At 40.6% G+C, this 21,308-nt stretch overlaps 1 protein-coding gene across 5 annotated transcripts in view; it reads left to right on the forward strand.

The window, feature by feature from the left end:
• Positions 1–17,724, forward strand: part of LOC108676018 (A disintegrin and metalloproteinase with thrombospondin motifs 1) — a 61,487-nt gene extending 43,763 nt beyond the window's left edge. For 3 of the 5 annotated variants that reach the window (XM_018164088.1, XM_018164066.2, XM_018164082.1), the window contains exons 2-18: positions 1,886–1,973; positions 6,365–6,428; positions 7,752–7,960; positions 8,251–8,340; positions 8,709–8,983; positions 9,180–9,319; positions 9,638–9,758; positions 10,014–10,143; positions 10,449–10,591; positions 11,534–11,589; positions 12,720–12,846; positions 13,234–13,398; positions 13,748–13,874; positions 14,084–14,253; positions 14,697–14,924; positions 15,150–15,283; positions 16,463–17,724. In XM_018164088.1, the coding sequence (XP_018019577.1) occupies positions 1,890–1,973; positions 6,365–6,428; positions 7,752–7,960; positions 8,251–8,340; positions 8,709–8,983; positions 9,180–9,319; positions 9,638–9,758; positions 10,014–10,143; positions 10,449–10,591; positions 11,534–11,589; positions 12,720–12,846; positions 13,234–13,398; positions 13,748–13,874; positions 14,084–14,253; positions 14,697–14,924; positions 15,150–15,283; positions 16,463–16,620 (2,421 nt within the window). In that variant the 5' untranslated portion in view covers positions 1,886–1,889 and the 3' untranslated portion in view covers positions 16,621–17,724. Of the gene's footprint in view, positions 1–1,885; positions 1,974–6,364; positions 6,429–7,751; positions 7,961–8,250; positions 8,341–8,708; positions 8,984–9,179; positions 9,320–9,637; positions 9,759–10,013; positions 10,144–10,448; positions 10,592–10,932; positions 10,986–11,533; positions 11,590–12,719; positions 12,847–13,233; positions 13,399–13,747; positions 13,875–14,083; positions 14,254–14,696; positions 14,925–15,149; positions 15,284–16,462 lie in introns of all 5 variants that reach the window. The other 2 variants (XM_018164074.2, XM_018164099.2) reach the window with 2 other exon arrangements.
• Positions 17,725–21,308: the final 3,584 nt, after the last annotated feature.

The raw sequence follows: 21,308 nt of genomic DNA on the forward strand, positions 1-21,308 counted from the left end.
ACGAAAAATAAAAGTTGAATTCAGAGAACAGTAATAGAAATTTTAAGAATTTCTATTATTGCACTCTATTTGAAATTTATAAGTTACCTGGACGTGTGCCAAAGTCCTCTTGAGAATTGGATACCGTGACAAATTTATTGATATGACTAGCTAGCGATGATATAGCTTTAATTTTGTTGTACAAACTGTAGCCTATACTTGTTGGGCTATTCCTTAAGTGCAAGAGCCTATTCCCCGGAAATGATTGGCGTGTCTCGTCATCGCAGTATCGATGCGAAGAGCTTGCCTTTCTTTGAGCCGTCCTGGGAAGGTGATTGCTCCTGCGGTGTCTTCCGGTAGTTCTTGCATTGTGCTGTTGATTGCCTGCTAGACGGACCTTGATAATGGCTCATGGAAGACCTCGTATGTTAAATTGCAGGTCTTCTCGTTAGATCGTAAGATCTGTAACTTGATTTGATCAGTTCTTCACGATAAAATTTAATATTAAATTGTTTAGATAACTGTTGAACCCTGAAGATACGTGACGTGGATTGTTAGGATTGAATCGAAGGGTCATCAGTGGATGCATACAGACCGTCGGCTGTGGTCCAGTGGCTCCCTGTTATCTCAAGATTGTCGATTTAGATGCACGTTCGTCATTACGTTCCGCGGGCAATATCCTAACTAGGTGCTAGTTAAAATGTTGGTAATGAGTCTTATCCTGCATCTGTCCACGCCGTCTATCACATCCTGTCGTTACGAGACTTGTTTATCGTTAGATAAATTCGAAAATATCCTAATAATTCATCGTAGAAACCGAGATTTTAGTCTGAGAGATTAGGTTGACGGGTAGTGCTTCGTGATTGACAAGATAGTTGACGAAATCGTTCAATTAAGGTCCAATGAAACTGGAAAGTGTTAGGTATGCGTTGCAGCTTCATAACTTAGCTAGATTCTCTCGTAGTTTTTCTTGATAAATTATTTTTCGGTAAAACTTTGGGTTGAGTGCATCCAAAATAAGGGCGTTTTTTAATTGTTTTTTTTTTTTTGGTGTAGATAATCTGAAATCCGTTTTTGGCGGTCGGCATCGGAAAACCGATTTTTTTTTATATTTTCTATAAACGGCAATGGGGGACTCGTGGGGAACCGGGGGTTTTAGGGGGGGCGACACGCCCCAGGCTCTAATTCGTCGAAAAAAAAAAATCTGGCAAAAATCGGCAAAATCGGCGAAAAATCGGAAATTTTTTGACTGGAAATGATCTGTATCGTACTGGGAATGACAGTAATCCTAACCTTACCTAACCTAACCTAGCGTGATTTTTGGGTTTTACATAGGTTTACACTTCAGTCATTCCCAGATCGATATAGATCATTTCCAGTCAAGAAGAATTTTCAGACTCTTTCCAATTTCTCGCCTATTTTGCCGATTTTTGCCCGATTTCTTTGATGAATTACAGCCTCGAACGTGTCCCCCCCCAAAACCCCCGGTTCCCCACGGGTCCCCCATTGTCGTGTTCTATAGAAAATATATAAAAAGCCGAAAAAAATCGGTTTTCCGATGCCGACCGCCAAAAACGGATATCAGATTCTTAATCTACACCCCAAAAAACATGAAGTTGAAGAAAACATGCTTTTCTGGATCCACTTAATCTAAAGTAATACCTATTTTTCGGCAATTGATTATTAATTTATCATGAATTTGATACTCTACGTGGCTCTAGAAAGTTGGTTTGAGAGAGCAGCTCATTAGGAAACACGACTTTATAATGCAATTTACTATGTTAGTTCTGCATTTGATGAAATCGAAGCATAGAATTACTAGATTGTTCAGAATTAGTCATCCTTTGACTAGTGTTGTGCACTAGGCTAACAGTCTGAAAAATTATGAACTTCACTTTTGTTCCAGCACAATGAAGAACCATGGATCCCTCTTATGGCTTTTGGTCATCGGGGCGGTCACAATGGCTACAGCAACAACAATTCGGGAAACCACGGTGAGTACCAAGTAGGCAAAGAACTGAAGAGTCGAACAATGGATACTTTCAGCAATAGGTCTTCAAATAAACTAAGTCAAGTTTGATTTGCGTCATGTATTTTATAAAATTCATCCGTGTGTAGGCAAATTAATAGCGAGTGCGATTTGAGTTGGTGAAGCTGCCAACTCAAAACAAAGCTGCGGAAATCAATCTGACAGCTTTTGGTCAATATTGTCGAGTGATGCGTCGAATCACAAAGTGACGACTTGTATCACAAGTTCTCCTGACGGTGTTTAGTGTAAGTTAGGGATAGAAAGCAATCGAATCCTCGGATCGCAATAGGCAAATATATAGGAAATTGCCAAGCTTCTTCAGAGATTAGTTGGTAATTCCTACCGATATTAAATCCAATTCATGTCCAGGCGTAAATCACAATTCAGCAAATTGTGAAATAGTGTCATCTGTACCTCTAATTTCGAGACATCGACGCTGAGCAGAGTCTATTTTGAAGCCTGCAATTAGACTTTCAGGGTTACTGGGCCAAGGGAGAGGCCAACATATTTGAGAATTTCGATCTAGAGGTTGACCTTGGTTTGCCGTCGTAGGAATTTGACAATTTTTAAGCATTTAACTGGTGGCAGCTGCTTCATCTTAGATTTCACTTTCATCCTTTACTAATTATTATGCGCTGAAGTTTTCGTGAATTTCAGGAATTTTGATTTTCGTTATCGATCTGCTGTATTTCTCGGCAGGGCGCATATAATGATATAAACCTGTTCTGTGCATGTGTTGCTTCTATTGTAGGATCTACAACACGATTGCTGTCTCTTGTTGATCAACTATACCATCGGTGGAACCAGGAATCTTTTTACTCTGAAGGAAACTCTGAATTAGAAATCTTCATCCAATAAGCTGTGAAGTTTAATAAATTGCGAGTCGTTGAACCTGCAAAAATTGAGAACTTGGTCATACATGAGAACATTGTGTCTTGCTTTTCCCAAAATTTTCCTGTTGGCAATATTCTGAAGTGTGAAGAATCTGAAAATGCAGTCATAATGAAATTTACGTTTATAGTTACGATATTTGAAGATGTAATTAGGAACCACTTTAGAAATACTTGTCATGAGCTTTCCTGGCTGCTAGTTTGTTTACCAGTGAACAGAATCTACTAGTAGTTCATTATTCTGCGAAGTGATAATGCATTTCTCACGCAATGAGTCACCATTTCCATCACGGAAAGCCTCTCAGCACCGCGAGCGTAAAATCGTCCTAACTCGGGAAAGCTCCGTGAAGAGCTTTATTTGGTTACCCGAGAGCCGCTCAAAAACGAAAGTGAAAGATGCGCCATATGGCTTAGTACGAAAAAAATCTGCCTTAGCCAGCATAAAAAAATATTTGGAATAAGCGTAGGGGTTTTTCGTTCCTAATTGGAATAATTTCATTTGAGTTTTTTCCTATGGTTAAAGATAATTGGAGACGTGTCGTGCCGATTGCCGATCTTAGATGGAGAAATTACTAGCCAACAAACTGCGAATTTGATTGCTCGTGCTAATGACTCCGACAGAAAGTCGCACTCCTATTTTTGCTCCGAGATCAAATCTTTTCCCTGCCTCTCCGATTGTTGAAGCCGACGAACAGATTTTTCATCGCATCTTTAGTCACTGATTTGTAATCGTATATTTCATATTGACACGCCGATTATCCCAATGTAGGGGGGGAAATTAGCAAAAAAAAAAAAACTGAAGATAACGTGCTTAATTTTCAAAAAGTTTCAGTCTAGGAAATCTGCAAAGAATATAATCCTTAGCACCTATTTTTCATCGAATTCTAAGAGGTCAGTAATTTTGTAAACGAACTGCAGTATTGTATTGTTAGAACTTTCAACAATACAGTAGATTTAAATTTATATTTATCGACGATTGTTTACTTGACTATAGACGTGAACTAATTTTGTTAGGCTATTCCTAAGTACACACCCATAATACGAAGGGACTAAGAAGAGTTGGTAGCTAACTTTAAATAGTGAGCTCGCAGAAGCTAGAGTGCTCCTCGAAGTCGGAAGTATCGTTGACCGAAGGAATGGAAGGAGAATAAAAGACTGAAGATCGCATTACAGAAGCATATAAATTTGGTGAAGAGCCGTTCCTAGGGAGGATAGAATAGTGGCCAAGTTTGCGGTTTCGTGCATTCTCGGTCGGCCATCATGTCCGACGATGCACGGCGCGATCCATGACATTACGCGTGTGGCGATTACGAACGACCTTGTGTGGTGCGCTTCCATAACGAGCGTCGCGAACTGCAAGCCTGTTTTTCAACGAACCAGTTCCTGGCCCAATCTGTTATTATTTTTCCAATGGTTTCGTGCTTAGATGATCAGATGTGGTGTTCACGGGATTTTATTTGCGGCACAAAATTACTTAATTTGAGAAAAATTATCCTAATTTACTGTAAGTGTATTGATAAAATCGTATAAATTTTTGAGATCGACCGGTGAATGGCAATGACTTCTTGTTGCTGAATAAGTAGTTAATCTTGTCGATCAGGCGCAATTTGAAGTTATTGTAAATCTGACATTGTTTACAGAGGAGCTCACCTTAGCCAATGACGACTAATCTTCGACATCTGTAGTAACGCCTTCGACGATCACTGCCAAGGCTACATGCCTTAGTTCCACTCGTTATATTGCCATGTAGAGCTCGTTAAATTTTTCTTTAAGTTGGTCACGACCATTCGTGTTGGCACTACCCTTCGGACTTGCCGCCCAACCTTGAACCTCTATAACGATATCACGGCTAAAGAAGAGCGTCATTTACTGTGGTTAACGAATGGATCGCATTTTGTACGGGAAACCTCTGTTATTTGTGATATATTTTATTTCATAGTTGCTGAATTTCGACTTCGGCTATGAAGGACTTCGATGCACTGCAAATGAAACCACTTTTTGCTAAAATGGCCTTCGAATGTCAGTGTTTCATGTTACGTGCTAATTCCCTCTCAAGAAATTGAAGATAGAAACATTTCCGACTTGCAAAATTATATTACACCTGGAAATATTCCTTCTTATAGACAGGAAAATGATCTTTTGAACTTGGTCGTTTCAGCGTTTTAAGATATATGATACATAGAATTTGATGGCCAGTTACAATGGAAGTGTTTTCACTGCTACATAACTGAAAAATGAAATTTCATCGAAAATAGTTGGATTGGTTTGGCGTAACTGCCGGCAGTGATTTTTATTGATGTTCCTCGAATAAGTTATTTAGAATTCGAAGCAGCTGCCAGGAAACCCACGGCAACTTGAAAAATAGCCCCATGCGAGAACATAGTGGGAATGTAATGCGTCGCCCATCACGCTTAGGGAGCCACTGTAGAATACTGCGAATTCTGCTACACCAGAGCGATGCAGTCATTGCTAGGCCCACTTTTCATTTCAGTGGCACGACTGCAGAGCTGGGAAAGTTGGTAATTTCGAGAGCCAAGGGAAAGTGGTGCTGCTCCGACCGCGGCACATGGCGAATGTGCCAAGATTGCTATGGCAGCGCTTGGGGGTGACAGTTTTTGATGATCGTCATGGCAGTTTGGCGCAGGGGGGAGGGAAACATTTTTTTAGAAGTCGTTCAAACTTCAAAATTAAAACTGCTAATACAGCAGGCTCGGGCATCGAGCATGCTGCAGTCTCCTATTGAGCTGACCAATTATTGCCCTCGATTGACAGCCTCTTCATAATCTCTGAAGATTTTCAGACGCACAGAGGGCTGATTTTGTTAAATTATGATCTTTACATGATCACCGAAGTTGGGAGTACAGTTAGCCGGCGCGTGAAGCAAGTCCTTTCAAAATCTCGATTGAGCACAATTTGTCATTGGATAATCCAAAGTTTCCTTCTCCATAGCTCGTAGATTTGGCGTCTAGAAGATAGGCTGTGGTATTTGCTATTTTGTCACTGAATTTTTTCCGCTTATTGTACTTCCTATAAACTATAGATGCTTTTTAATCGGTGAAACCCAATTTCCTACATCGGATATGTACTTTGAGGTCCATGATGGAAGTAGCCTGACAAAAGGCTAGTTCATTGCGCAGCACTCAGACGACACGAAATCTCATTCTCAGCTATCCGACCCGGACTTGCGCCTTTTTATTATGAAGGTATTCCTTTCAGTAACCGAAGTTCTCTAGGCCATTAAAGCATTATGCAACAAACTAAGACGGTGCAAGATATAATTTTGAAAACCACGAGTTATCGTGGACTTGGGAAGTTAATTACGTTCGCAAATTCAGCTTAATAGAAGACATGGTTTGTCGATCAGCTAAGGCAATCAGCTCTGTTTTTGATGTTGGAATGATTTGCAGATGATTAAGCTTGTTGACGGTTTCTGGAAATGATTAATAACAGTTCATCTCTTCACCAGATCCACGAGTCGATGAGTCCTGAAGAGCTCCTGTCCATCTTTCACGTAGATTCACATGATCTAGGTGAGTTAATGAGAAGTGGACGTGACTGTTAAGAATTTTGATTCAAATTTCAACTATTGTGTATTTGATGTTTCTTATGTAGTCATTATTATGTCTATATATTTTTAATGAGGAATAACTGTAAACGTTTCGATTTTTTCTCAAAGAGGTGAATTTTTTTTGCCCACACATCTCTTAAGACTCACTCGTTCAGTTCTCTTCTATCTTCGTAGCCTTGAAAAACTGCGCAGTGTATACTATTGAACACTATACATACTGAGCAGTACAAATACTGACTGCTCAGGTCGCATACGTGACCACTGGTCACTAATCTCGCGCAATGCTTTTTGCGCGTGACCCTATTTGTCACTGAGTGGTATTCGAATGCGCAACCGCTGCGCGTGACTGTCGAAGATGGTTCGCGGTAGCGGTCTCTGATGCTTCTCATTTTCTGTAATGTACCATTTTCTTCGCCAGAACTTGCTAGCTGACCTTCATAGAGAACCCTCACTACTTGTTGATTATTGTAGCACTGTAACGATGGATTCAACACTGATGCAATTTGGCTATAAAACAGGTTGCGGATAACATTTTAAAGTTGCCAATTTCGGGTTTTTAATAACTGAAAGAAAAACGTATCCATATTGTATCCATGATCGCTTTTATATTTACTAAAATTTTGCAAGACATTAGAAGTGTACTGCAAGTACTTACTATTGGACTTGATCATTAGATTGTTTGTTCGCAAACAACCTTAATGTGTAGAACAGAGGCGAAGAAATGGATATTTTCATTAAGTTGAGCGACAAACATCAACACTCTTGAAACTTCGAGGATACAGGTATAATAAATCTAGCGACTAGATATAACCTAGGGGGATGCCAACCTATGTTAACTGTAGAAAGCCATAATTAATGTGATGAATCTGTTCACTACTTCTACCCTATATTACTCGACTTATTTTCTCCCGTGCAAAATCACCCTTATTCTATTGATCCTCGTGTTCCTGGAGGCTTTCTAATGGTAGCCACCGATCAGATTTTTTTACTGATATGGTAACTTTCTCTTTTTTTTTTTAATTATCACATTGAAATTTTCGCGCGAACAAGATTCGTCGTGGAACCTTTGCTAGCCGATGGAGTGGGAAGAACTGAAAATTTCGCCTTGTGTTGTGAGCTTGTGAAAGTTGAGCCTCGTCTTTTATCGGCTTTTGAATTATTGTTTAACCTGTAATTTCAGTGCCTTATCAAGTGGTCATATATAAGGATTAAGCTTCGCATCTTTAACATTGGATATTAGTAGATACTACTGTCTAACGAATTCCTTTTTTGTATCTGCGTACAGTTCCTGCATACGAAGTTATCAAGTTACATTCGCGCGTAAGAAGAGGCGCGAACGACACTGACCATGTTAGAGTAGTCCACTTGAACGCCTTTGACAAGGAGAGGGTCTTGAACCTTCGACCGAACGAAGATCTTGCGCGAAATGTGCCAGTTTTCTTCGCCGATCACGACCCTCGGGAAGGGAGAGTGGTCTTGAAACCAGCAGCTTCGGTACGGATCTCGTCTAGTTAGCTTTAAGCTTCATTTTTTCAGCCCAATTTGAACTGAAATTTATGTAATTGAGGAGCTGTAAAGAGTAGAAAATTTTTCATGATGCATACTTTTAAAGTTTTCAATGGTCCTGCCCTGTGACCTCACCCTCGTGCGGGTGCATTTACCCTACGCAGCAGTGCGCAACTGCTAAAGCATAGACCAAATGCTCGTAGTGCGAGTGGAGTAGATGTGAAAAGCTAATTTGGCTGCAAGTTTATATTGACGAGAATCAATTCTGCTGCCATCAGGTGGATTCCATCGGTACACCATACCAAGATGAGGAGACCTTGGCGGCTGTTATGCTGACGAAGGACCCAGAAACAGGGGAGGTGCTTGTGGTGAGTTCGATCACTAATTATTTTCCCATTACGCGTTTGCAGTGTAGATTCTGTGTCCAAGTAATACTCCTAGGAAGTCGTCGAGCAGCGTTAAAGCACCCATTGCCTTTCGTTGGCGTTTTACTTTCTGCTGAAAGAAAGTTCTTACAGCTTGAGTTATCTGTTCAAAATCACAATACTACAAAGGTGCTTCACCTGAACGCTTTTACACAAGTGCACCATTCTCTGCATGATGAGATTTAAGATGCATAAAGGGTTGGATTTGACCAGATTTTAGTTCCCTGCCTTGTAGGGAAATCAGGAGCCGATCACTAATAACAATTTATACAAAGTTATTCTAACGTAATTTCGTAACTCGCATATGCCAGGACGGCACCGTTGGGGACGACCTTGTGGTTCGGCCAGTGCCCCGCTCGGTACTGGACGTAATAGAAGCTAAGTCTCAGCAAGCAGCCGGTCAACAGTGGCGACGAGAAGAGGAGCAGGACCTAAATGCCATTAGACCACCCGACGATGAAGCCTTTTTAGACGAAGCTAAAGAAAATCTTCAAGCGGGAGACTTGGTATTCAGTGATGGTTTTCCTCTCGTCGCTGATGATGGCACAAAATCGGGGCAGCCGACACACATTAGGGTGCCCTACGAGTGAGTGGCTATGTTGGTGAGAGGTTCATTTCGCTGTAAATATTAGACGTGTGTGGATTCCTAATGCTGGTTGTTTTGTTTGGCAAGACTCGCTTTAATGTAGGACAAGGACGCTTTTCTGCATTGGAAATGAAGTTTAACCTCGATGCATCAATAAACCATGACTGAAATTTAAAGTTAGGTTTCGTAATTCCAGGAAATCTACAGAACGGCCAGTAGAAGACAAAAAATTGCCAGAAGGCTTAGAACTCGTCAGGAAGAAACGAGCGGCTGCAACCACTGGTGCCGTTCACATTGTTTATAAAAGGAAACACAAGGCGCTCTCGACTGATTATGGTAATCTTTGAAAAGCTAGTGGTACCAACAACTACCTTGACATTTTTCATTTTTGCCTTTATTTTTTTGCGTTTGCTACTTGTATATATTTTTTAACGTGCAATTTAGATTATCGCTTATCAGTAATTGGAATCGGTCGTGAGTTCAGAAGATTTGACGAATAAAGATCATTTGGATTAGTCTGTCCAGATTTCACATTTGTTTTCCTACATTCACTGTGGTTATGTGCATTTGAATTCTTATTTCCCATCCGTAAGCTTTCGCGCAGTTAGTTCTGAGGAAGCAGATTTGAATAACAAAAAGCAAATTTTATTGCAGCGGAGATGGATCCTGATCACATCCCAGCTAGAAGTCCAAACGCTCGCCATCGTAACAAGCGAGCTGCTCCCGCTGTTATCTACCCTGAAATTTTAGTTTTAGTGGACTACGATGGTTATTTGTGAGTGCTTGATAAATTTATACTAGTCCGTTCAGGTTTGTGGAACATGGAAGTGAAATTTTGCTGAGCATTATTTTCATAGTGTTAATTAGGACTGAACGAATTATAGGAAAATTTTACGGAACTACGTCAGCGGGAGAGAAAGACCTCCTTGGGGAAATTCGGGTCATTGTATTAAAACGCCTTGGGCAGTTGGGCTTCACATTTAACCGCTTAAATCTTGTTCATATTTTGTAATTTTCTAATGAATTTCAGATTACACGGTCAGGATAACTCTAAAATCAAAAGCTACTACGTCAGCTTTTGGAACGGCGCTGATTTACGTTACAAACTCCTGAGAGATCCTAAAGTGAAAATATCGATCGCTGGTATCATAATTTCACGGGTGAGTTCCTCTGTGCATAAAGCAAAAGTATAAAAAACTATTTCCTGGGTTTCCATTTTCGTAATGCCCAGTAAACAAATAATTCGAAATTTTCTTGACCCTCAATGACCCCCATAAATAAATTCAACTTGTTCTAAATTGATCTCATTCATATTACATATAGATTATGTAGGAGCTTATACACAGTAGACTTGTCCGTGCGAGGATTTGATTTATTTTTCGATTAAATTAATTTCATTACATTTCATAAACTTGCCCTTGCGTAATCAAAATGCCTGCCTTCGGGGATCTTTTAAAATTGGCAGAGTCGGGATGCAATGCCTTACCTGGAACGCAACCGAGTCGACAGAGATGCTATCGACTCGGCAAGTGCGCTCACAGACATGGGCAAATATCTGTTCCAAGAGCGCAGGCTGCCCACGTACGATATCGCCGTCGCTATCACCAAGTGAGCATTCTGTTCAACAGTATCCTTCTCAAATAAATTTTTTCCAAGATTTGTCGATTTCAAAATTCAGAAATCCCAACTATCATCTAGTTATAAGCAACCGCCAGAATATTATCTCCCCCAATGACAGTTGAAAATGCTGATGTGTATACATATATTACATTATTACATAGTTGATTTAGTCCTCGATGAATCACACGATTTTTTTATGAAGTCTAATCCAACTAACCCTCGTGTGAAACTATCGGTGGTACAAGACGCAAATTTTTTTAATATGAATTAAAATTGTTATTTTTTTAAGAGCCGTGTTTCATGGTTTCGCCGTTTAATCATTCGAACAGGTACGATTTGTGTCGTCGCAGAAAGAGTGGCCGGTGCACAACAGGCACTGCCGGTATGTCAAGCCATCACTCGAGAATGCCAACCCAGTCCTCATTGCATTTCAGCTTCCAGCAAACCTCCCGAGCATGATACCATTCTAACTCCACACTGTTCTTGAACTTTAATTCTTAGGTCAACTGGTATTGGGTGCAAAGTTTACAGCCTCTAAGCATTTTACTCTCAACTTTAATCTCCACTTATACTTTCGATGCTGTCAAATTTGTACAGCTTGAATACATTTTTTTCTCTGAAGTTAACAGGAGCTTCGATGCCATTTCATAGATGCAATTGGTGTCTGGGAAATTTCTCTCATTGTCAGTCTGGCCCGTGTCATTCCGTGCCATATTCAAGTAGACTCGACGTCTATCATTCTGAATTGGAACGGCTTCGAGTGAGTATACTTCTATTGATGCATTGTGTGTTGGTTCTCTTAGTTCGTGACCTAACCGCCCGACCGCTTGACGCAACATCAGTCAGCGAGAGGAACTATGTCCATCTCCTCGATTCATCTCACTTGCACAGTTTAATGCGTTTTTGAAAAACTTGAAACTTTTATTCCAGGTTAGATATGTGCAGGCGAGCTTATGAGGGTGGCAACTGCAATCGAGGAACAGCAGGTAAACAAAGTTATTTTCATCAGAGACAGTTATTATTACTTGCAGTTTCTTGTCGTCTAGATGGTGACATTATAGGAGAGTAGCTGTAGAATTCAAAACTTTGTAAAACATAGTTTTTTTTATTGAAAAACCTTATTTCGTTGGAACTCACCATATATAAAGTATGGACGCACTGGGAACATAAATTAAAGCTACTGCCATTTATACATTTTCTTCAATAAACTTATGACCCCTATGTTGAATGGACTACTGACTTATTTGAAAAACGTAAACCCGCCTTCTAGACCAAGACTATGACTGGAGCATGTTTCTCGGGACTACATTTAAAGGCTTTGAAAGCCATGGACGCATTTGGACTTTTTCACGCTTCTGTTTTAATTTAAAATTTCATTTAAAGAATTGATTAATGTCATCCGTTACTGGTCTGGAGCCGACATTCAGAGGTAAGATCGGCATCGGCATCGACTAGTTCGGGATACTTGGGTTTTCACTAACTAGTGGGTGCTTGTGGACTTGTGGTGTGGTTCGTGTACCTTCTTGATACTATTTTTCGTTATCGTGAACCAGTAGAAAATAGAATACTTCTATTAATCAATACAGACGCATATTAAACTGAACGAAATTAGTGATCACAATCTGAATTGTGGTATGCTTGCACTATCCATTAGTTTAAGAGTCAGTTTGAGAACTTGTAGGGAACGCGCACACGCATCCTCATCAGTCTTGCCTTGCAAGACTTAATGAGCACTGCAAGACGCATTCGCACAAGTCCTTGGTAACTATCTAGATTCCTCTCACCATTATCACTATTGTGTGCATGAATCGAGCACTATTCCCTAGTATGCGCTGAAATGCTTTCAAACTAAACTCTGGCACCTCAATCCATATCATTTAAACGTCTCGTGTACTAAATCTCCCCTGCACGGTGATGTGCGACGTGTTACTCTAATTTGTATATAAAGCTGTACCTTGCAATATTTTTTCTTCTGTAATGTTCTGTCATAAACTCCTTCCATTTTCTTTAGTTCTTTGTTGGATACGAGATGAGACTAGGATACTTTCATTCAAAGTGTGCATATTGCATAATTCTGGCTTAACGATCACTCGCCCTCAATGACGCGTTTCTGTAGGGTTTGCATACGTCGGTGGAGCGTGCGTGGTGAATAAGAGACTCAAGAAGGTCAACTCGGTGGCTATCGTGGAAGATACCGGTGGATTTTCTGGGATCATTGTGGCTGCGCACGAAGTTGGTCACTTGTAAGTTGCTGTTCATTTCAATAAAAGAATATCCGCAGTTAGTTTCAAATAGTTTCAACCTAAATCAGATCACACCAATGGCAGCTAAAATAGTCCAGTGATGAAAATAATGGTTACATGGTTTCTTAATCTCGCGGAAAGTGGGATTTTTTAGAGAGGTTGTAAATATGATTCTTGATATTTTCTGAGAAGCAGTAAATTTTATGAAAATTTGTTTCTAGTGTGATCGGGATTTGGATTTTTCTTACGTTGAACTGGTCAACACGCTGATAATATCTTGCTGCAACGCATGCCGAATCGAATTCTGACAGATTTTGGAATATAAGCACTACTAACAGAGATTAGATGAATATGAATGTAAACTCAATTATTGAATTTATCGAGCAGACTTGGTGCTGTGCACGATGGAGCTCCTCCCCCATCCTACCTAGGGGGCCCTGGAGCTAAGCACTGCCGTTGGGAGGACGGCTACATCATGAGTGACCTCCGTCACACCGAAAAGGGCTTCCGATGGTCTCGTTGCTCCGTAGAACAGTTTCATCATTTTTTGAAGTAAAGTTTGAGCTTGAAATTATTTTTATTAATAGATCAAAAGCTTTGCTCTTACTTGTTGGTAACTTGACCCTCGAGTTTGAGGGGTAACTTGAACGAGCTACTTGAAGGAACTAGTCTCTCGTACTAAGATAACCGGTCCTATATCCGAATCGAAGTATTTATTTTGAATGGTTTTAAGTGGCATTTCAGGAAAGCAAAATGATGTTTTGAAATGTTACTGAAGACGAAGTAATTTTCACAAATTACATGTGCAAGCGGCGTCATCTTGTGAAACCATTGAAACTATAAACCATGCACATGTTTTTGTACGTCAAATTAAAAATGTAATCTTTGTACTTGTTCCCAGCGGAGACACAGCAACCTGTCTATATAATCTTCCACATGAAGACGAATCTCTACCACGGATTTTGCCTGGCAAACTTCTATCCCTGGACCAGCAGTGTCGCAAGGATAGAGGGACGTCAGCTTGCTTCGTAAGTAATCATATTTTCTCCAATTGATCCTTTGTGGGATTTAGTAGTTAGGTTAAAATTGAATTTCTACTTAATCCTGAAGCCATTCTGAGTTGGCGGAATAAGACTCGTTTTTCTTACGAGGCTAATGACCTTTTGGAACTTGAATAAATAAGCTATCAAATGTTATACCTAAAGAGTTATTGAATCGTACCTATACTTTTGAGCAGAAGGATGAGAGAGTTTGTGCTCAGCTGTTCTGCTTCGATTCGTCGAGTGGCTATTGCGTCTCGTATCGTCCAGCCGCCGAAGGTTCAGATTGCGGTGGAGGAAAAATCTGCTTGAACGGCCGTTGCGTGTATGACAACGAAAACACCATATCTGATCACGACTTCCTCGGGTACTCGATTTAATAACTGTCGTGGGACCTGTGGTTTGACCAGTAGTAGGATCTACGATCCTCTCTTAAATTTTCATGACATCACTTAAGGGTTTAAACGTATTGACAGTAGTGCAGTGATCTGTGGGCCTCGTCAGCATATGTTGGAAAATTTTCTGGTCGTAGTTTATCGTGACGAGCGTATTTTAAATGTGGGAGTAATTGATGAAACTTCAGTGGCACTTGTAGTGCCTGTGGCAACGTAAACTGTGCCACTGTGAAATTTCGCAGTGGCACCAAGGAGTTCAACGTGATTTCATAACGATTTTCACTATCTTCACACGTGCACTGTACGATGATGGTGGTCAATTTTGTACATATTTGTACGTATGAGCTATCCTGTAAACTTATCATAGTTAACCTCTTTTTGTAAATAATTTTCTAATGCACAGTTTTCTCTTCAGCTCAGAAACGCAGAAGCCTGTGAAGGCTCCTACTTCTAACCCTACTACTGAAACTACTGTTCCAACTTCTAGCACCCCTCCACCCACTGCACCAACCACTACCACCACCACTACTACTACTACCACCTCCACCACCACTACTACAACAACCACTACTCCTCAAACAACCACTACCCCAGTAACTGTTAAATCAACCACACCCACATCCACGACTAGTAGGACGACCAGGTGAGGTTCTTGATCATTGGAACTTCGAAATGGAAATGGTAGTGCTAAGCTCCCGTATTGATTCCATTACGAATCTAGGATGAACTGCTGTTCATTGAAATCCCGTGATTTCATCGGCATAACAGCTGCTCAATCAGCTTTGTTAATAAAGAATTATCGAGGAGTATAGTCGCTTGCGAATGCCCAAGAGTTGTCGTTTAACCATTTACCGTCACCTGCCTTTAGATTACCAGCGAGACCGAAGACAACCCATCGCACCACGACGTCAACAAGCACTACCTCAAGGCGTACCTCAATATCTACTAGCACTACCCCTAATCATTTGATCAATATCAGCAATAATAATTTAGATTATACTGGTGAGACCACATGTGCGCACCGAATCCGCATATCTTCAGTTTTCTGTCACTCTTCACACAGATCCAGAACCTTGACACACATTCTGTTTAACATTCTTTTTTCGCAGGAGCACTAACCTGAAGCCAGTTGGCTTCATGCTTTTACAGATATTTTCAACAAAGAACTACGAGGTCACCTTCCTGTATATTGCATCTAACAGACATTATTTTATTAAATTGAATTTCTGTTGCACAGAATTTTTGACCTCAATTGGAGAATGCTGAAATAAAAGGGGAGGGAGGTTTAATTGACTTGATGGGGTAGAAGGTCGTGGGAATATTAATAACTATCACGTAAGTGCATGAAAAGCTTAGAGATCATTAGTTTTGTCGCAACCACCTAGACACGGGCCAATTTAACCTTGCTTCAACTCAATTCTTCATTGCATGCATCTTGTAAGAGATTAGCACATCACTCTTTTGCGAAGATGATTGGCGGTTTTAAACTAATTTTATTTGTCGCTTTTGCAGATTGCAAATAATTTTATGTAGGAATTGCAATAGATGATTTATTTTCTCACCCTTTTTAGTGATTTATAACAAACTTCAGCATGTTTCGAATTTTCTTGAATTGACTGCATGAGCTATTTTGATGGAGGCTGGTATGACTCGGCTCTCGGTGGGAAATGGGGGAGGGATTGCGGAACTAAAAGTGATGCTGAAATAGGCTGTAATTTTGTGAATTTTTAAGCACGTATAAGATTGGAGTGACTGGAACAGGCCGGTTCGATCGCTGGATTGTGGCGAAGGTGGTTGACGGTTCGAATTCATAGACATTGTTTGTGTACGTATTTGTTGATTTATTTATGTTTTCCATTGACTAATGGAACTCCCTTCTGCATGCTGTATTTTATCTGAGGATTCCTGGGGTGTGTACTTTTTCTTGATTGATAAATTTTATATCTGTGCAGCTATTATGTTACGTGAATGACATCGATTCACTACCAAATTCTTGAACCTATAACTTCAGATTAATATAGCATGCCTACAAACTGTAACAGAAGCTCACCAGCAATACAGTCGGTTAATAATTCTTTAAGATAGAGGGTTGTTGCATAACGTTTGATACATTGAACAGTTGACAAGAATTATGATTGCATCAACGTAAGTGTTAGTCTTGTAACTATGGTTCTCTTTCAGACGGTGAGTGTCACGACAGGATTGCCAACATAGCGGGCAGCCTGACCTGCAGAGAGTTTTTGAAATCGTACGGCTCAAGGTACTGTGGCCACAGATACATCAGGAAGAATTGCTGTAGCGCCAGGGAGTCACTCTGCAAAGACTTCCTCGACTTGTGAGCTGCCGCATCTGCAGTCTTACGTGCTACATATACCAAAATTTTAACATCGGCCAATTTCCCAAAATTTGAAATTCAATTTTAGCTGTCATGGAAATAAATGAGCAGTTTTAATCGGTAGTTCTTGCGAGCGCAAGAAAATTTTGGCTCTAACGAGCTCATGTCTAGGAAGGAATGTTTTAGGAATGCGTTAACTTGTATCGCTGCGTTCGTAAAATGCGCCCTCCTGGCAATTTTATAACTTGTTTTTCAAAGTTACGTTTGTATGCTTCGTCTTCGGATCTGAAGTATTCTTGTTTGATGTTCGTGTTAATTCGGTTATTGAAAATATTTCTTAGAGTACTTGCAATTTCAATGGTTAAGGAATTGGTAAATTCGTGGAAGGCGGTTGACAATCTTGAAGTCCATGCATGATTTTCCTCATACCTAATACGTTGCCAAATATGCACGTTTCATCGCCTTAGCCCCCACAACGAAATTGTCGTTACGGAAATGTTGACTGCGTATATGCTGGGTCACAAGATCCCTGTGATAAGAGGCATCTGCATTGGCTTAGCCTTTGCTATCTCAGTTTGCTCGCAACTCCTTTGTATGCTCCAGAGGAATAAGTTATTCATAAACTAGAGTCTTGATTTTTCTTGTGTGAAAACAAATTTGTTCTTTCAAAGCTTCTCGCCTTGGACGCTTCTCAGTATTACTTTAGGTAAACTTATGGTGAATTTGTTGATTTTGTCCAGTTTTGACAGCGAAGTTGACATGGTGGATGGAGTCTCCGTTTGGTAGGTTTCGTTGAGATTTTTGTAGGTCCTATCTACAACTAGTGTAAATAGTTTCGTGTAAGAGCCTAAATTAGGATCATCATTGAAGAATTGGAAATTTTCCCGATCATCCATCAAATGTCTATCTTTTGAACGAATTTCTAGGATAAACATAAAACGTGGAAGGCTTGATAATCGTGGTTTGGTTGTTCACTTAATCCTGTATTGGTAGTCCAGAATCTGGAGTCATTGGCAGGGCTCCTAGACATTGGCTTGTACAATACGGTTGTCACTGTAGATAACGTAGAATGCTCATCAATTGTATATTAATAGATTTTTGAAAATACTAGTTCTTTCACATATCCTCGAATTTAAGTGGTTCCGTATTGCTTATTTCGAATTCGCAATCTTAAAAACAGTCATATCCTTCGAATTATTGTCGAGGTGGTAATATAATGTATGGATATAGAATATTTGTAGCGTTTACAGGCTCAAGGGCTTGAAGGCAGAAGTTCGTGTTGTGGGTTGTTACAGTGCGTGCGAATTGCTTGCAGCTTGACTACAATGTTGTAAATTGAAGATGAGGTTCCGTTCTCGAACGTTGGCCGTGAACTTGAAGCAATAAACTGACGTTCAGAGCACGTGAAGAGGTCTCGAAGCTCTTGATTGACTAGACGCCAACGGCAGACTCTGCATGCAGAGGTCGGACGCCTAAGGTCGGCTTGAAGGCACCGAAATTTGAAAAGGACAGAAATTTAGTAAAGTGTTCAACGACACGCAACAAGAATAGTTTCGGGCTTGAAAGGGAAGTTCTATGAGGAAAGATTGAAGATTATGAAGCTTCCAAGCCTCGGTTATCGACGTCTGCGTGGGGACCTCATTGAAGTATAAAAGTATACTCATGACTTATACAAGGTCCCAGAAGGATAACTAGAATTTGAAACAAGAACAAACACCAGGGGCCACGGCGATTAACTAAAAAAACAGCGTTGGAACACATCCATGCGACAAATTTTCTTCTCGCTCCGAGTCACCGACATGTGGAACAGCCTCCCTGACAGCATCGTTGACGCTTAGAGTATGAACATCTTCAAAAACAGACTAGACAAAGCTATGCAGGAGCACATGTTCAGTCTTGAAATGCCTAGCAAATTACGAACCAGGCAATAAGTCCAGCAGCTATCTCAATCAATCGTCAGCTAAGGAAAGATAGGGTTCCAAAGCCCGGATCCCTTGTGAATCAAGTCACGAAAAGTTCAAGAATCGGCAACAGGCCATGGGCCTATTTCTTCAACGCCGACACTTCTTTTCTTGTCCCCGCTCCCCGGTACGTTCGAACGGCTGCCAGATTACCCCGCGGGTCAGCACCAGTAGGATGTAGTTAGTTATCGGAAAAAAACAGAATATCCCCAAATATTTTCACCAGAGTGCAATTGTAGAACAATGCGATCACTATTTGGTCTCGTATCGCACATAAAAATTTTGTTACGGTGGTCGATAATGATGTGCGAAGATTCTTTATTGTTGCCCATCTAATATTCATGTTTTCTATATGTTGAGAGAAAATTTGTATGGTAGACCAAAACAAATTTCAACACCGGAATAAGTCGTGACTTTTATGCGTCCTAACTCGACTAGCAACGATGTGAGGCAAGAGTTGGCTTCACGGGTTTATCTTTGACTTTATTGGCTCCATTCAAGTGTTCACTGCCGAACTGGAGAAAACGCGCAACAATCGGCAACTATTTTGCCACTCTTCTTGTTCCAAGGTTTTGCGATGCTGCGAACAGTTAGATTCGAGCTTAGCACCTACCTAAAGCGCTAAGTCCACTGCACTGAATTGGATAATACAAAAAAGCAGTATAAATTCGTGAGTTGTGTCTAGTGCTTTAGGTGCACTTAGTGTATGAGAACTCAATCGAAGGGGTACTCAATCGCGCGAAGTTTGGGAATCTCCGGCGTAACGAGAAAAGTAACTGCATATTTCAAATATTCAAAAACTAAGAATTGCGTAATAATATCGAGTGCGTTTATAGTGCGAAATAATTTTTTGCATGAAAATTCATCAATTAAATTGTCAAATGAATCGCAGAAGAAAATGGTTAGAAAGGTGGTGCGTGGTGAACGATCATCCATCAAATCCCACGGTTTGTACAAGATCCCAGAAGGAGACCTAGAATTTGAAACAAGATTCAACACCAGAGGCCACGGCTATAAATTAGTAAAAAAACAGCGCCGTAACACATCCACGCGACAACATTCATTCTCGTTTCGAGTCACCAACATGAGGAACAGCCTCCCTGAGGCAGCGTTGACGCTCAGAGTATGAAGGCCTTCAAGAACGGACTAGACGAAGCTATGCAAGAGCATATGTTCGGTCTTAAAATGCCTAGCAAATTACGGACCAGGCAACAAGTCCAGCAGCTAACTCAATCTATCGTCAATTATGGAAAGATCGGGTTCAAAAGGTCGGATCCCTTGTGTAATCATGCCACGAAAAGTACAAGAATTGGCAACAGGCCATGGGCCTTTTCTCCAGTGCCGACACTTCTATTCTAGTCTAACACTAATTTACGAGTTGACTGATTCCACCAACAGATTTAGATATCGGCTTCCAAAGGAACTAACAGTCGGAAGTATGTCAGTAGGTAAATGAAAGCTTAGGCTTATTTATTCGGTGTGCTGATGGATTGCTTGTTCTCCTGGCAAAAAATCCAGAGGATGTGTCGACGAAGCTCGTAGCTAAAACATTTTCGATTTTTGACCTCCATGCCGAGTTTTTTCCGTCAATAAGAGTTGACCGAAAAAATTATTTCCTCAAAGTTGCAAAACTAAGATAATTCAATGAATCCGCATCTATAAAATTGACAAATTTCGCTGTTTCGCTTTATTTTCGATGCACACTCACTTAGTTGTTTAATAATTCACAACTATATCAGCTCAATTTCGCCAGGTCATTATGCCTCATATGCATTTTGAAAGATGTTTAGACGCATCTTAATTTGAATTAATTGGTCAGATCAGACTTGACTGACAGGATTTCCCTGAGGGACTGCTGAATGGTCAACAGCTGCCCTCTGTATCCCTCGAGGCGCCACTCCAGCGCCTGAATGTCTTGGTGGAAACGCTCGTTTCGTTTCTCGCTTTCACTGCCGCAGTTTTCCAGATAGTAGTTTCACTGCAGCATGAACAACCGATCTCAATTCTAAAGACATTCCACACCGAAAGCCTGTATTCTCTGTGGAAACTTCTCTGCCACACACCCGTTCTCTCGCGTGGGTTGGCTAGATTGAAAATTAACAACCGTTTATTTTAAGTAGACCCATGCCCAGATCACCATAGCCGTTGGTAGAATTTGAGATTTTAAATACCAAAGCATCTAAGTACCATAAAAATTTTCTTTCATTTTGGCATCTTTTAATGCCGGAAAATTGCTTCGTGAATTCGTAGAATGCCCTGATGCGAGTTCACAGCACGAATTCAATGCTTAAACGTCCGAGTTAGTTCAATGCGCAGTGGTCTTGCAGCTGGCAAGTCGTTCAGAAGGTAGCGTTGCATGTCTGTACGTCTGGTATATCAAAATAGAATAGGGTACCTATGTCGAAATAGAATAAATGAGTGCGTTTCTTATTTTTCAAGACCCGGTTTAAAAATATTGCCATATATCGTGTTAGGACAATAAGGACGAATTGACATTAAAGCAGAAACTTCTTGATTACTTGAGAAATCGTGCCCGCAGCGCATTCCCATTCGTGTCGCGCAATCGCTTCTCGAGGCGATCTTCGAACCTCGCGTCGTGCGTTTTAGTTGCGACTGAAGGAATTTCGTACCTCGGGATTTGCCCTTGACCACGAGGTATTTCTTACCTCGTGGTCGATAGTCAACATTCAAGTTTGATCTTTCAGCAGTCTGCTGACAGGAATACAATGAA

Source organism: Hyalella azteca, unplaced genomic scaffold (genome assembly GCF_000764305.2).
Source record: "Hyalella azteca isolate HAZT.00-mixed unplaced genomic scaffold, Hazt_2.0.2 contig10004, whole genome shotgun sequence".
NCBI classification, from domain to species: Eukaryota; Metazoa; Arthropoda; class Malacostraca; order Amphipoda; family Hyalellidae; genus Hyalella; species Hyalella azteca.